This window comes from Stegostoma tigrinum, chromosome 37 (assembly GCF_030684315.1).
Source record: "Stegostoma tigrinum isolate sSteTig4 chromosome 37, sSteTig4.hap1, whole genome shotgun sequence".
Classification (NCBI taxonomy): domain Eukaryota; kingdom Metazoa; phylum Chordata; class Chondrichthyes; order Orectolobiformes; family Stegostomatidae; genus Stegostoma; species Stegostoma tigrinum.
This window is the reverse complement of record NC_081390.1, coordinates 16,126,459-16,140,722: the sequence shown is the minus strand read 5'-3', so window position 1 is coordinate 16,140,722 and position 14,264 is coordinate 16,126,459. Positions and strand designations below refer to the sequence as shown.

At 42.4% G+C, this 14,264-nt stretch overlaps 1 protein-coding gene across 16 annotated transcripts in view; it reads left to right on the top strand.

The window, feature by feature from the left end:
- dlg5a (discs, large homolog 5a (Drosophila)) overlaps window positions 1-14,264 on the top strand; it is a 218,062-nt gene that overhangs the window by 147,658 nt on the left and 56,140 nt on the right. For 10 of the 16 annotated variants that reach the window (XM_048563378.2, XM_048563372.2, XM_048563371.2 and 7 more), the window contains 4 exons: window positions 2,708-3,733; window positions 8,151-8,334; window positions 12,601-12,754; window positions 13,209-13,322. In XM_048563378.2, the coding sequence (XP_048419335.1) occupies window positions 2,708-3,733; window positions 8,151-8,334; window positions 12,601-12,754; window positions 13,209-13,322 (1,478 nt within the window). The remainder of the gene's footprint in view (window positions 1-2,707; window positions 3,734-8,150; window positions 8,335-12,600; window positions 12,755-13,208; window positions 13,323-14,264) is intronic. The other 6 variants (XM_048563377.2, XM_048563376.2, XM_048563374.2 and 3 more) reach the window with 2 other exon arrangements.

Here is a 14,264-nt window from a genome sequence, read left to right as displayed (position 1 = left end):
ATGAAGCTCTGCCCTTGTTCGTAGGCAGAATTGAATGTGATAATCACTATAACACCACATTCCCTCAATATTATCATTTTCCTACTAACCACCTCCTCAGAGCTTCCAAAGGAAAACACAATCTAAATATATATTTTAAAACAAAAACATTTCATTGTACTAGAGGTATCCAGCGATAGGTTTCTTTACCTTTCTGAGCAATTAACATCTCTTAGATTTCTGCAAATAACTGAGCATGCTGAACCATTTAATTAATGCTTACTCATCTGTGCACTATACGACAGAGAAGGGGAACCTATGTAGAAATTATAACACCAACAAAGAACGATAGGTGTGCTAAAATTTAATCCAGACTTACTAGGCATTATATTCCAGTTTATGGGAGATGTAAGGTTGTCAGGTAATGGAATTCTGAAACACTGGTTAAACAAAAAATGACTATATTGAGTTAACTATTGTGCGTAAGCCTGTGTAGCACTTTGGCAGATCAATCCTGACAGCTGGTGCTTTAGCATCTCTGGGACTCTTGCCCCATCCTAAATATGCACTACTTGAATATGCTGCCAGATGTGCATAAAATGTACTTGTCTTTAAAGATTGTCTTAGTTAGTTTGAATGTGCCCTGCGCGTTTCGTGATATCACCCTGAAAAGATTACGATGTTGGAACAGCAGTTTATTTTAGTTTTGCTTTAACTCAACTGAATAGGTATCATCATGTTAGTCCTGTAGGTTCATGCAGTGTGACAGGAGGCTACACCACGTATTTGGTTCATGCATGGTTTCCCCAGAAACTACAATGTTAAACTATACTTTCATAGTGTGTGAAGAACTCATTTAAAAATTTGAAAACATTTTTAATAGTCCATCTCATTGAAAGTACAAAACAAAAACATAAATTGCTGGAAATACTCAGCAGGTCTGGCTGCATCTGTAGAGAGAAATCAGAGTTAATGTTTCTGGTCCAGTGACCCTTCTTCACAGCACACCTTCCAGGTGAAGCAATGTTTTACTTGCATTTCACTCAATCTAGTCTACTTTATTCAATGGTCACAATGTAGTTTCCCCTACATTGGGGAAAAAGAAGTTCAGTGACCGCATTGCAGAATGCTTACATTCTATCTGCAAGCACACCATTGTGTTGCATCGCTAAGATCTCTGTCTCAGGCATGCAGTACTGCTCCAGCAAAGCTCAGCACAAGCTAAAAGAATAGCTCTTTGTTTTCCACTTGGGAACTTTGCAGCCTTCTGGATTTAATATCGAGTTCAACAGTTTTAGAGCTTGAGACCAAGTCCTTAGCAAGCCCCCACACACCAGGCCTTGTTACCACATGGGCTGCTACCACACATAACTCATTGTCAGCTACTAATAGCCCCGATTAGCAACTAGCCATTCCCCATACTGACCTTTAACTATTCTTTTGTTTGTCCACCTACTTCTCTCTCTCTTTGGGCTCTGTCTTCACCTGTCATTTACTCTTCTTCTCTCTCCTCCCCACCCCGCGCAGCTTATCTTCTGTATAAACATCAACCTTTTCCTAGTTCCCATTAGTTCTGAAGAAGGGTCACTGGACCCAAAACATTCTCTGATTTTTCTCCATAGAGCTGCCTGTCCTGCTGAGTTTTCCCAGAAATTTCTGTTTCTTTAGCTGTTTCTGATTTCCAACATCTGCAGTTTTCAGTTTTTATGATAATTCGTTAAATGGACAGACAGACTTTGCAGACATATACAGATAAATTGTTTAGAAATACAGTAAATGGCCCATACTATGACTAAGTTTGTATTCAAAACTGAAGGTACTGATTGTAATTCTGATAACTGCCACGTTGTAGCTTAATTGAAATTTCTTCAGTTTGAATTTTGTACTTGAATAGCATTATTTCAAACTAGCATCCCCACTACTCATTCCACCCACTCGATGGTAGGTAACAGACGGTTAACAATAAATGTTTTAAATTGTCACAAATCAATTGCAGAGGCTCTATTTGCAGTGCATTAAGTACAACCATTTTGGGCAGATACAGTTTTCAGTGAAAGCTTTGAAGATTGCTAAACTGCAATTACCTTAATCCTGTTTTAATACTTCTGCAAATTCAACCATTTACTCTTCTGGTTCACAGTGTCTAAATACACTTATACATGTATTTAGAGGTGAGCTTTCAAACTGTTTTGGAGGGATACTACAAAGCCAAACTATCATGTTAGATGCATACCTCTATTCAATGCCACTTACTTCAACGAAACTACTGCTATTCGTAGAAATTTGTAAAACATCACTTTTTTAATTCCTTATGTATGTATTTCCTTCGATTAAATTTAGAAATATCAGTGATATTATCCACCACTTTCAGTGGATATATCATGTTAACACTCAGACCCAAAATATGCTCTGGGGCTAGATGAAAATTTAAGAAATAGTAGATATTTCATTCCTGATCAAACTACAATGCTTTGCCTTCACATGCATGTTACTATTTGGTAGGCCATCTATCCCTAGCAATGTTTGTAAAGTTTGTTGTAGATAAGACTATCTTCTGTTTTGAAATCTAAGTGTCCCGCTGTATTTGATTTTTAATCTAATCGTAGGTACATCTGATGCACCTCCTTAATAGTTGAGACAATATTTTTGTGTACAAGCTACAAAAAGAGGTCCTACTTGAGTAGCTTTGTGAATTACTGAAAATCTGTACTTTTTTATGTCTCTGAAGGTGGTTCCTCAGAGTTCCTCTTGGAGTGGACAGAACATACTTGAAACACTAAAGGAGTCTGAGAAATCTGGTAACTGTAGGATTCATGAATCGGAAGTACAGGTTCCTAATTCTCGAAACTTGAAACACAACAGTTCAACACAGACTGACATTTTCAGCACAGACTCGAGCTTACTTGACAGCAAAAATGACAGAGCCAGTCATGAAGACGGCACGTATTGTGAACATAAACAATTTTCAAGCTGTCCTTTGCAGTCTAATACACATAGGGCAGCAGATCATACTTGCCACAATTTTTCAGACCACGAATCAGGCCCTTTCAACCCAGAGCTATTTTCTGATCAAGGTTATGGGATCGCAGAACATGACAAAAGACGCTTCACGTTTGACCCAACAATTACAAATCGTGTGGTAGTGGAGACTGATGCAGAAAAAGTGCAGAATTCTAAACACAGTGGTGGCACCTGGCCAAAAACAATCTTGGATGTCTCACCTTCTGAACCTGGGAAACTCTCCATTTTCAAACTACCAAAACAACGGAAGCCTATTTTTGATCCAGATACTTTCAAAAGGCCACAGACTCCCCCAAAGATGGATTATCTCTCTCCAACACAAAAGCAGGCACATTCTCTGCAGTCCTCAAAGGGTGAATCTGGTTCAACACCTCCAACACCACCTAAGAGGAGTGACTCATTCAAATTTAAACACAAACAACAAACTAGCTCGACTTCAGACTCTACGGTAACTACCGGGTCACCTCCAACAAGCCCCACAGGGCTTCAATCTCCTGTGGCCCTTGGAGTAAAACAAGAGACACGACATGAAGCTCATGATATGAAGGCTGGCCACGATCAACCTAGTCAGTACTTAGAGGGAACTGCTTTAATGTCTTCAAGGACTTCTGAGGAATCAGAAGGTAACCAGAGAGTCGAGGAAGAACCTGTGAACAGACGACGACCAAAATCTGCTCCTGCATTAAGACCAAGCAAACTTGCTCCCTTGATTATCTCTGGACTGTCTCCTCAGGTATGCAATGATATTTGATTTGTAAATGGCTAATTTCTATCTTTGCTTTAAGATCATCATGAATGGTAGTACTTTTATCGACATGATGTAGGTTAAAGATGTGATATTTACAATCATCGTTTTAAAGCTATTCTCAGGTAATTTCTGTGGGAAGGTACTTGATAATCGATATGTCCAGAGATCAGTTAGAGACTAAGATCTACAGTGATGACTTAGAATGGCATTTCTGCTTGTAAATCTCAAGCTCCAGCCACTTGAGAGTAGTCTGATAGTTGTGATTCAATTAAAATAATGACAGACTGGTTTGATGAGGATGTGGATTGGTGCAGTCTTATCTGATATATTACTGGTGGCCATGCACCTTGTGTGAAGATTTTAATTCTTGTGTGTGTATATAATTGACTTTTAAAAGGTGAGTTCATAGTGAAATTCCTTTGATATATTTAAAACTGTGACTCTTCCTTGAACGGTTGCAGGACTAAAAGCACTTTTTGGGAGTCATCTTGCATATTGTCTGTCAAATCTTCCCATAAAGATCCTAGCACTGACTAATTTCTCTCTCTTTGAGAGTTGACGAGAGTGGGGTCATCAATGTAATGAAATTTATCAAATTGTGAAAATTCCCTCCTCTTCAACTTGATTTCCATGCAGTTAATGTATTACAGTTATTGTTGGGGAGAGGATTGTTAACAAAGCTGAACAAGTGATCTTAATCAGTTAATAAATGTTACTAATTAGATTGCACATGCGAAACTGAAATATAAAATCAATGGATAAAGATGAAGGAGCATAGATCCCCATCCAGATTTGGCCTACTGATTACATTAGGCAAACCTATTCATGGAAGGGTAGCTTTTGACAGGTAGAAATTTGAGAACATTTACAATCTGTAGGATAACGTTGTAGACTTGCTTGCCAAACCGGTGTGTTTGCTTGCAGACATTTCATCACCCTGCTAGGTAACATTGTCAGTGCACCTCCAGTGAAGCATTGATGTTCAAACCCGCTTGTTGTTTATGGGATTGGTTTGCTGGGGTGGTCAGCATCACTTCCGGTTCTGTTTTTCAGTGGTTTGTAAATCAGGTCCAGTTCAATGTGTTGGTTGATGGAGTTCCAGTTGGAATGCCAGGCCTCCAGGAATTCCCTGGCACGTCTTTGTTTGGCTTGTGCTTTACGGATGTGTTGTCCCTGTCAAATTTGTGTCGTTCTTTGTCTTGGTGGCTGTTTGCTGTTTGTGTATCCTTATTGTCAGTTTTCGTCCATTTGGCCTATGTAATGTTTCTGACAGTCCTTGCATGGTATTTTGTATATTATGTTTGTCTTATTGGTTGTGGGTGTTGGATCCTTTATATTTGTCAGTAGCAGTCGCAGGGTGGTTGTTGGTTCGTGGGCTACCGTGATACCCAGGCCTCTGAGTAATCTTGTTGTTTGACATGTTTTATAACAATGGGAATCATTGCAGCAAAACATCATCCTAAGCAATGTCCTGAAGCTTCCCATGTGCATTTTCTGGCAGAAAAATATCTATATGAAGAAATAGACTGAAAACTAAATGTTGATCTGCTAAAATTCATAGAATCCCTGCAGTGTGTGTGGGAGGAAACCAGAGCACCCAGAGGAAACCCATGCAGACATTGGGAGAATGTGCAAACTCTACACAATCGCCGAGGGTAGAATTGAACCTGGGTTCCTGGTGTTGAGACAGCAGTGCTAACCACTGGGCCACCTTGCGTCCCCGGTCAAATTATAGCAGGGGATTGGGTGAATCCCGTAAGACTTCCTGGCCATAAACATTTTTCCAGCTGAGCATCTAAAGTTTTGCTGTCTTTGTAGAGTATGTACTTAACCATTGCATAATGCGCAATGATGTTTCAGGATACAGGATTAAATTTGTTAAAGTTGAATTGACCTGTTTGCAAAGTTTGTCTCATGTGCTGGCATCAGTAATATGAACACCATGTGTTGCAGTGAAGTATTTAAGGATTTGCAGTAGAAGAAAATTGAATATATCCAGAAGTTAGGAAATGTAAGTGAGCATCTCGGGCTGAAAATTCTCCAAAAGTAATCAATTTGTGTCCAGCCATCCATGAAGCTCTTCTTGCACTCAGAAATGCATGCTACAAGCTGGCATATTGATAACCTTTTTGCTGAAGCGAACCTCCTTTGTAAAAAGCCCATCTGGAATAGCAGCCCGATGTCATAGGAAAGAGCACTTTGAATTCAAGTGTATCTGTCTACATTTTGAGACAGCACCTGTTTTCGCATCTGCAAGCAGTGTTTTAAAATTTTAGATTTATCTCATTAACATGTAATTTTTTTTTCCTATTCATTTGTGGGATGTGGGTATCACTGGCTCCCCCTCCCTCATTGCCCTTGAGAAGTTGGTGGTGAGCTGCCTTCTTGAACCAATGTAGGCTAACCTACAATGCTATTAGGGAGGGAATTCCAGGATTTTGACCCAGTGAAGGAATGGCAATATGTTTCCAAGTCAGGATGGTGAGTGGCTTGGCGGGGAACTTGCAGGTGGTGGTGTTCCCATATGTCTGCTGCACTTGTTCCTCTCGATGGAAGTGGTCATGGGTTTGGAAGGTTCCACCTGAGATCTTGGTGAGTTTCCGCAGTGCATCTTGTAGATAGTGCACACTGCTGCCACTGAGTGTCAGTGGTAGAGGCAATGGATGCTTGTGGATGAAGAGCCAATCAAGCGGGCTGCTTTATCCTGGATGCTGTCAAGCTTCTTGAGTGTTGTTGGGGCTGAACTCATCCAGACAAGTGGGGAGTATTCCATTCCACTCCTGACTTGTGCCTTGTAAATGGTGGCTGGGCTTTGAGGAGTCAGAAGATGAGTTACTTGCTGCAGTATTCCTGCCTTCTGACCTGCTTTTGTAGCCACGATGATAATGTGGTGAATCCAGTTGAGCTTCTGGTCATTAACACCCAGAACGTTGATAGTGGGGGATTCAGTGATGGTAACATCATTGAATGTCAAGAGACGCTGGTTAGATTGTCTCTTATTGGTGATGGCCAGAGCCTGACACTTGTGTGGTGCGAATGTCACTTGCTGTTTGTCAGCCTATGCCTGGATGTTGTCCAGATTTTGTTGCATTTGAACAGGGGCTGCTTCAATATCTGAGGAGTCACGAATGATGCTGAACATTGCGCAATCATCAGCAAACATCCCCACTTCGGACCTTATAATGTAGGGAAAGTCATTGATGAAGCAGCTGAAGATGGTTGGTCTATCACTTGCTGCCTTTGCTGTTTGGCGTGCAAGTAGTCCTGTGTTGTGGCTAAGTTAACGCCTCATCTTCAGGTATGTGAGACAACTCTCCTAATTTTGGCATTAGCCCCAAGTTGTTAGTGAGGAGGACTTTGCAGGATCTCCAGGGCTGTTACTGCCGTTGACTTTTCTGATGCCCAGGTCAATGCCAGGTGATCCTTCTGTCCGAAATCATGGTGTTCTTTTTTTTTTAGCAGGGTCTCAGAAATGATGCCCTTAGTCAAAAGTAAACATCTGGTAAACTGGAAAATGAAATGCAGCTTGAAGAGCTTATTTTCAGAGCCAGCATTACATACAGTCCAAGTACCTGAGCAGAACAATTGAATTTGCTTCATGTTTGAATTTTGTCCTTTCACTCTGTTAAATTTCATACATTTGTATAGCTAGTTTGGTCAATGATGCCGCAGGTGGTAGTTATAAAAATATTGCTAAAAATGGAACAGATATAGAGAAGATGAAACAGCTGGAATTTTAAGCTTGCCCCTCACTTTGTCTTTTTAGAACATGGACTAGGCCCTTTGGCCCACTATGTCTCTGCTGACCATGATGCTGTTCTTTGTTCACCTATTGTCGACGAGACTAACTTAAGAGCACTATAACAGCTAGCAGGGTTTGTATTAAAATGAAGCAAATTATTAATTGCTTTGAACTGGAAAAATGCAACTGAAGAATTAGCTAGAGTTGCAGGTGAGGAAGTTCTTGGGAGATATTCAGGCAAAAATTCTCTGCGAAGTGTGTTTGAAAATGAAGAGAAGGTTGCAAAAATATGCTGGAAATGATGTTGAGGAAGATGGAGGAATGTTTTCACTATATCATGCTCCAGAATGGTAGGATGTCTGAGAAAGTTCTGAGACTTAGAAATATGGCAAAAAGGCAAATTCTGAGCAGACTCGGCTTATGTATTTGGTTGAAGAGAAGCATTGACATGAGTGTATTCTGTGTCAGTATGGTAGTTACATTGTGGTACCCAGACAGAGAGTTGAAAGATATGAAGTATTGAAGATGCTAGTACAAAAAAGCCAACAAGGTGCTAGAAAAATATAAACCAAGTTCAGAAAAGATTCTGGAAGCCCTCTTGCTTTTCCGTGAAGAATTATATACTGTCGATGATTTGAATGTCACTTCTTATATTCGCAGGAAAATATTGACCCCCAGTCGCACTATGAGAGTCATGCATCTTGCTCACCAATTCTCAAGTACAATTCAAGTGAAGAACACCTCTCTTTGGAACTACACGAATGGCACAGGAACACACCAAAACGCTCACATAGGCACAGTAGTGGCTACGTACCTGTAGGCTATAATAGTCCAGCATCAGCAGGTTCGTTCATAAGATAATTTTTAGGACATCAGGTCTTATATTAAGAGACATATAAATAAGAAGCAGACTTAACCCAAACTAAGTTTTTAAATTCTTGTGTTTTGAATCATATCCTTGTTTCTGCCCTTTCATCAAATGTGATTCAAAACATAATCAAAACCTGTCGACATGGAATTCGAGAGTTATTGTTGATCAGTAAATAAATGTATTTACTCTGCTAAATCTAAATGTGGTCAGCCAGCCAAAATTTCAACATAGTTGGTGTATTGCCTACATGAATACAACAAAATGAGGGTGATTTTAGTTAATTAACGTGCATCATAATTTAAATATCAGTAGTCTTTGGTTGTATATATGTTGTATCTGTAGTCGTTTAGATATGGTATGTTAAAACCATAGATTTGAGTATAGAGACCGAATGAAAAAACTTTGAATTGTTAATCTCAATCATTACAAATTTATTGCAGCTGCATTTTGAAAGGAAGAATCAGGACAGGCAATGTAAACTGAATGGTACAATTTGAAAGAAGGTGCAGGACAGGGAGATACTCAAATCTTTTAAAATGGCAGTCCAAGTGGAATTCAATCCATATATGAGTGAGATGATTTGGGCAGGACAGACAAAGCAAGGGAATTTTGTTTTTGAACAGCAGGCCTCTGAGAAGCACCAAGGATCAGATGGAGAGATAATGGGAACTGCAGATGCTGGAGAGTCCGAGATGTCCAGACGTGACTGATGTGTGGGTGGAGGGGGACAAAGGTGAGCCCCTTGATGAGGACTGACCGTTCGTCTTCCATCAGGGGGAGGTCTGGGGGGATGGTGAAAATTTGGCAGGGCTCAGTGTGGCTGTCTCCTCGGGTTGCTGGCTGTGGAGGTTGTACACCTTTGTCCCCCTCCACCCGCAGACAAGGAAGGCGCAGTTGTAGTATGGCGCACTGACCTTTACATTGCTGAGGCCAGATGCCAACTTTCAGACTTTACCACTTACTGTCCCCTTGATCGTGACCCTACCCCCGAGCACCAAACCATCATCTCCCAAACCATCCATGACCTCATCACATCAGGTGACCTCCCACCCACAGCCCCCAACCTCACTGTTCCCGAACCCTGCACTGCCCGCTTCTATCTCCTTCCCAAAATCCACAAACCCGCCTGCCCTGGTCGACCAATTGTGTCCACCTGCTCCTGCCCCACCGAACTCATCTCCACCTACCTGGACTCCGTTTTCTCCCCATTGGTCCAGGAGCACCCTACCTACATCGGTGACACCACCCACGTCCTCCAGAACTTCCGATTCCCTGGTCCCCAACACCTTATTTTCACCATGGACGTCCAGTCCCTATACACCTGTATTCCCCATGCAGGTGGCCTAAAAGCCCTCCGCTTCTTCCTGTCCCGCAGACCCGACCAGCCCCCCTCCACCGACACCCTCATCCGCCTAGCTGAACTCATCCTCACACTCAACAAATTCTCTTTCGATTCCTCCCACTCCCTTCAGACAAAGGGGGTGGCCATGGGTACCCGCATGGGCCCAAGCTATGCCTGCCTCTTTGTAGGTTATGTGGAACAGTCCCTCTTTCGCACCTACACTGGCCCTAAACCCCACCTCTTCCTCTGTTACATTGATGACTGTATCGGCGCCGCTTCATGCTCCCACGAGGAGCTCGAACAGTTCGTCCGCTTCACCAACACCTTCCACCCCAACCTCAAGTTCACCTGGACCATCTCCAACACATCCCTCACCTCCCTGGACCTTTCTGTCTCCATCTCAGGCAACCACCTACAAACCGATGTCCATTGCAAGCCCACCGACTCCCACAGCTACCTGGAATACACCTCCTCCCACCCACCTTCCTGCAAAAATTCCATCCCCTATTCCCAATTCCTTCGCCTCCGCCACATCTGCTCCCAGGATGAGGCATTCTACTCCCGTACATCCCAGATGTCCTCGTTCTTCAAGGACTGCAACATTCCGCACCCCCGCCCCACATGCACGCACGCATGCACGCAGTGGTCGAGAGTGCCCTCGACTGTGTCTCCCGCATTTCCCGCACCTTATCCCTCTCGCCCTGCCCCCACAATAACTGCCAAAAGAGAATCCCCCCGTCCTCTCATACCACCCCACCAACCTCAGGATACAAAACGCATCATCCTCCAACACTTCCGCCATCGACAATCCGATCCCACCTTACCTACCCTTGTCTGCATTCCGGAGAGACCACTCTCTCCTCACTCCCTTGTCCGCTCTACACTCCCTTCCAACCCCACCACACCCAGTACTTTGCCCTGCAACCCGCAGGAAGTGCTACACCTGCCCCCTCACCCCCATCCCAGGCCTCAAGATGACTTTCCACTTCAAGCAGATGTTCACCTGCACATCCACCAATGTAGTATACTGCATCTGCCGTACACGGTGTGGCTCCCTCTACATTGGGGAAACCAAGCGGAGGCTTGGGGACCGTTTTTCAGAATACTTACGCTTGGTTCGCAGTTAACAACTGCACCTCCCAGTTGCGAACCATTTCAACTCCCCCTCCCATTCCTTCGATGACATGTCCATCCTGGGCCTCCTGCAGTGCCACAGTGATGCCACCCGTAAGTTGCAGGAACAGCAACTCATATTCCGCTTGGAAACCCTGCAGCCCAATAGTATCAATGTGGATTTCACCAGCTTCAAAATCTCCCCTCCCCCCCACTGCATCCCAAAACCAGCCCACCTCATCCCCGCCTGCCAAACCTGTTCTTCCTCACACCTATCCCCTCCTTCCAACTCAAGCCTCACCTCCATTTCCTACCTACTAATCTCATCCCGCCCCCTTGACCAGTCCGTCCTCCCTGGACTGACCTATCCCCTCCCTACCTATCCTCTCCTCTATCCATCTTCGTTCCGCCGCCCCCCCCCTCCCTATTTATTTCAGAACCCTCTCCCCAACCCCCTTTTCTGATGAAGGGTCTAGGCCCGAAGCGTCAGCTTTTGTGCTCCTAAGATGTTGCTTGGCCTGCTGTGTTCATCCAGCTCCACACTTTGTTATCAAGGATCAGTTGGACCTTGGTATGCATGTTCACCAATTGCTAAAGATAGCAGGACATCGGATAAAGTATTAAGAACTTGTCTTTATTTGCCGAGATACAAGAGTTTAAGAGCAGGGAGGTGATGCTGGTGATGTATAAAACATTGGTTAGGTGAGAGCTTGTGTACTGTGTGCAGGTCTGGAATTTACATGATAGGAGTGTTGCGATTGCAGAGGAAATTTACCAAGATGTTACCTGGGCTGGAGAATTTTAGTTCTGTAGATAGATTGGATAGACTGGCATTAATTTCTTTGGAGCAGAGGAGACTGAGGGGGGTGGGTGTGGGGGGCCATGTTTGTGATATATAAAATTATGAGGGGCATAAGGTGAGTCTATCTCTTTGATGAAGGGACCAGGGATGAGTAGGCAGAGATTTAAGGTAGGGTCTGGAGTTTTAAAGCGGATATGAGGAAACAGTTTTTCACCTGGAGGGTGGTGTGGGAATCCTGGAACTCTGCCTGCCAGAGTGGTAGAGACATAAACCTTCAACATTTAAATATCTGGATGTACACTTGCGTGTCAGCAATGGACCAAGTGCTGGAAAATTGGATTAGAATAGTTAGGTCGTTGTTTTTGACCAGTGCAGACTTGACTGTGCTTAGATCTCTTTGACTCTTCGACTCAACATGGGTAAGGTTGTTAAAAATTCATCCTGAATGTTTGGCTTTACAAACAGTGACATGGAGTACAAATACAAGTAAGTAAAGATAAGCCGTTAAAAGTCACTGGTTGGGCCTCAACTGAAGTATTCTTTTCAATTCTAGGTACCATATTTCAGGAGTATGTGAAAGCTTTTCATAGGGTGACAGGAGATTTATCAGAATTGAGCCAGGGCTGAGGGCCTCCTGTTACACAAAGAATAGGAAAATTGATATTGTACTGAGAGCAGGGTGGATAAAGGGGATTTGGAAAAGGTGTTCAAAATCATGAAAGTCTTTTTATAAACTAAGCAACTAAATTTTCCACTCGCAGGGGTTCAAGTGTTAAGTTTTCATTAGATGCCTTTCTGTCTCTGTTTAGGATCTACATTTTTCTGATTGAGTAACAGCTTGGAAAAAAAACTGTTGGCTTTCTTGAACATTGCTCACTTCTGCTTTAATTAGTTTCCTACTTTTCATTAAAGAATGTATAAATGAAGGTGTTCGTTTAAGTGGTGTGACCATTTAAACATAATTTCTACCTTTCAAACACAGGCAATGTACAGAGAAACTTTGTGCCTTGTCCAGCTGTGACAGCAGTCCTGCGGAATCCAAACGTTCCTTTCTTCACGGTTCGGAGTCGTATGGTCCACAGTACCAACTATCCTTCCATGGCTAGTCAGATGTCCTATCCCCAACAGCAGCATAGGTATTAATCACCCATTAGATTTGACTAGCAATGAGCTGTCGTGTGTACTTAAAAGTTTTTGTGAAAGAATATTGAGCAAAAGTACTCTGGTAATGATCTTTCAGCACCTAAAAAGCATATTTCTGTACAAGTTTTAAAATAAACTTTACCTGCCTATGACGCAGTGCCAACAGCTGAACTTTACTGGATAAAGGTATATGTATTTTATTACTGATTAAAGCCCAACATCTTGGACTTGATTCAATGTAAGTGGCTTAAAACAGGTATTTTAAAACTATTTGTCCAAATAGTAGATAACGGAGAATTTTATTGTAAAAATCCTTTGAACAGTTTAAAAATGCTTGTGCCAAATTAGTGTTTCTATCCTTAGGAGAGAAATCCTGGCGCAAGTATTTTATATCGGATCAGGAAACCTTTTTAAATCGCTTACAGTTTGTTTTCCTCCTATTTAAAGTAGAGCAAGAAACCATTCACCAACTGAAAGCTTTAATGGTTCTCCACGGACCCGGCATAGGCCTCAGAGTGCAATTTGCTTTCCAGAATCTGTGCATGCCTTTGACAGTTTTAGGTGAGAATACTTGAAACATTCATTATAGCTTTAGACTGGCTGAATCAAATTTAATCAAAAAAAATTTTAAACGGCACTATATTTACAGCTTGTAAAATTAAATCTTAAAATGACATCGCATTGGATGCACCACTGATCTTGCCACAGCAGTTCAAAAATTGATGGGACAGTTTTAATCTTGAAAACATTCCGTTCTGTTTCACAAGCATAATCAACAAAACCTCAATGCCAAAGAAGATATTCAGAAGGGTGACAAAAAGCTTGATAGAAGTTGTAAAGGCAGGGGCCTTATGGGGAAGGGCAAGTGGTAGTGTTGACCTTTGACCTGAAACTTAATTGATTTTGTCTTACTAGTACTGTGAATATAAGAGAAGGTCAGAGGTTAGGAATTCTGTATCAAGTAACTCACCATCTGACTTCCCAAAGCTTATCCCTATCTTCAAGGTAGGTCGGAAATGTGATGGAAGATGTTCCAGTTGCTGCAGCTCCAAAAATACTCAAGAAGTTCAACATCATCTACAACAGATAAAAGCAGAAACTACTGGAGAAACTCAGCACATCAGGCAGCATATCTAGAGAGAAAAATAGAGTTAATGTTTTGACTTTAGGATGACTCCTGTTCTGAACTGAAAGCAGCTCGAAGATGATGGTTGCTTACAGAGGGGGGAGGAGGATCATATGGAGAAGATTGTGAGGGTGCCCAGGCCAAAAGACAGAGGGAGTGGTTTTACTTTTTTCAAACTAGTGTGCAGCATTCTGTGCTCACAGTGTTGTCTCCTTTTAAACTGGCATGATCAATTGCAGACTTGGATGATTGACTTGCAGAACACCTCCATTCTATCATTGGGAGTTACACTGATCTTCTACTTGCTTGCTATTTTTAATAAAATATCTTACACCCATGCTAACCTCACAGCACAGCAGATCCATTTTCAAACCCTA